The 2,008-nt window shown below is 45.3% G+C and overlaps 1 protein-coding gene and 1 long non-coding RNA gene across 4 annotated transcripts in view; one reads left to right on the plus strand and one right to left on the minus strand.

Annotated features, from left to right (window-relative positions):
* Positions 1-2,008, minus strand: part of LOC105540945 — a 20,962-nt gene that overhangs the window by 12,142 nt on the left and 6,812 nt on the right. The gene's annotated exons all lie outside the window — the stretch shown is intronic.
* MED18 (mediator complex subunit 18) overlaps positions 1-2,008 on the plus strand; it is a 13,759-nt gene that overhangs the window by 4,939 nt on the left and 6,812 nt on the right. Inside the window, exon 3 of one of the 3 annotated variants that reach the window (XM_011981732.1) lies at positions 561-1,164. In XM_011981732.1, coding sequence (XP_011837122.1) covers positions 561-1,114 — 554 coding nt within the window. In that variant the 3' untranslated portion in view covers positions 1,115-1,164. Of the gene's footprint in view, positions 1-539; positions 1,166-2,008 lie in introns of those variants that run through there. The other 2 variants (XM_011981731.1, XM_011981730.1) reach the window with 2 other exon arrangements.

The raw sequence follows: 2,008 nt of genomic DNA on the forward strand, positions 1-2,008 counted from the left end.
CGTCTCAGAAAAAGGGGGTGAAACTTTATATTTCTATAAATGGAAAAGTTTGATTTGTTGGAAATAGAAGGCAATTGTTAAACTATATGACAACAAAATAGTGTTATTGGCTGGGCATGGTGGCTTGTGCCTGTAATCCCAACACTTTGGGAGACTTAAGGCCAGGAGTTCAAGACCAACCTGGGCAACATAGTAAGACCCCATCTCTACCAAAATAAATAAATACATAATTAAAACAGTATTATTACATTCTAGATAGACCCTGTTGCTGATTAAAGGCTCTAAGCCCAAGGCCTGCTGGAGATTAGCATTAGAGGAGGCCTAAAGACACTGTAGTGTTAAATAAGAAAATTCCAAAAAATTGAAAAGGGAAATAACTTTCTCACAACGTTATACAATACCTTGGTAGTGCAACTTCTCTAAAATCTCATGTTTGGCCCTATGTTTTATGAAATGCTTCACTAAACTGTTTTGGTTTTTCATTAAGTTTTTTCAATTGTATGCTAACTCCATGACCTAAAATGAAAGATAGGACTCAGTGGTGCTTGTTCCGTTTTCAGGAAGTGTTTTAGATCACAGTTTGGAAAGCCTCATCCACCGCCTTCGTGGTTTGTGTGACAACATGGAACCTGAGACTTTCCTTGACCATGAGATGGTATTCCTTCTTAAGGGCCAGCAAGCCAGCCCATTTGTTCTCAGGGCCCGACGCTCTATGGACAGGGCAGGAGCACCCTGGCATCTGCGCTACCTGGGACAGCCAGAAATGGGAGACAAGAATCGCCACGCCCTGGTGCGAAACTGCGTGGACATTGCCACATCTGAGAACCTCACCGACTTCTTGATGGAAATGGGCTTCCGCATGGACCATGAGTTTGTTGCTAAGGGACATTTGTTCCGTAAGGGCATCATGAAGATTATGGTGTACAAGGTTTTCCGCATCCTGGTGCCAGGGAACACAGACAGCACTGAGGCCTTGTCACTCTCCTATCTCGTGGAATTAAGTGTGGTAGCACCTGCTGGGCAGGATGTGGTCTCTGATGACATGAAGAACTTTGCAGAGCAGCTAAAACCTCTGGTTCACCTAGAGAAAATAGACCCCAAGAGGCTCATGTGACTAAGAGGATCTGTCCACATTTGGGGCCTGTCCTTACTTGCTTGAAAAAATGTTTGCTTTTTTTTTGGTTTTTGTTTTATTTTGTTTTTGAGACAGAGTCTTGCTCTGTTTCCCAGGCTGGAGTGCAGTGACACGATCTTGACTCACTGCAGCCTCTGCCTCCCGGGTTCAAGCAGTTCTGCCTCAGCCTCCTGAGTAGCTGGGATTACAGGCACCCACCACCATGCTCAGCTAATTTTTGTATTTTTAGTAGAGATGGGGATTCACCATGTGGGGTCAGGCTATTCTCAAACTCCTGACCTTGTGATCCACCCACCTTGGCCTCCCAAAGTGCTGGGATTACAGGCATGAGCCACCATGCCCGGCCAAAAAAATATGTTTTAAATGCCCCATTTCACCATTGCCAGGCAGGCATTCTTCCTTCAGGGAGAGGATGGTGGGAATTAATTGGTTCTTTGCACTGTTCTTATGTAGTGATTTCACTTTCATGACAGCCTTTCTACATTAAAGGCTCAGGATGTCACGGAGAATCTATCTAATCCCACTGTATTATTAAAAGGGGAAACCAGGCCAAGCGTGGTGGCTCACACATCTAATCCCAGCGCTTTGGGAGGCCGGGGTGGGTGGATCACCCGAGGTCGGGAGTTTGAGACCAACCTGGCCAACATGGTGAAACCCCATCTCTACGAAAAATACAAAATTTAGCCGGGCATGGTGGTGGGTGCCTGTAATCCCAGCTACTTAGGAGGCTGAGGCTGGAGAATTGCTTGAATCCAGGAGGTGAAGGTTGCAGTGACCAGAGATGACACTATTGCACTCCAGCCTGGGTGAGAAGAGCAAAACTCTGTCTCAAAAATAAAAATAAAAACAAAGAGGGGAAACCGGAATAAATTA

Source organism: Mandrillus leucophaeus, unplaced genomic scaffold (genome assembly GCF_000951045.1).
Source record: "Mandrillus leucophaeus isolate KB7577 unplaced genomic scaffold, Mleu.le_1.0 Scaffold23, whole genome shotgun sequence".
Taxonomy (NCBI): domain Eukaryota; kingdom Metazoa; phylum Chordata; class Mammalia; order Primates; family Cercopithecidae; genus Mandrillus; species Mandrillus leucophaeus.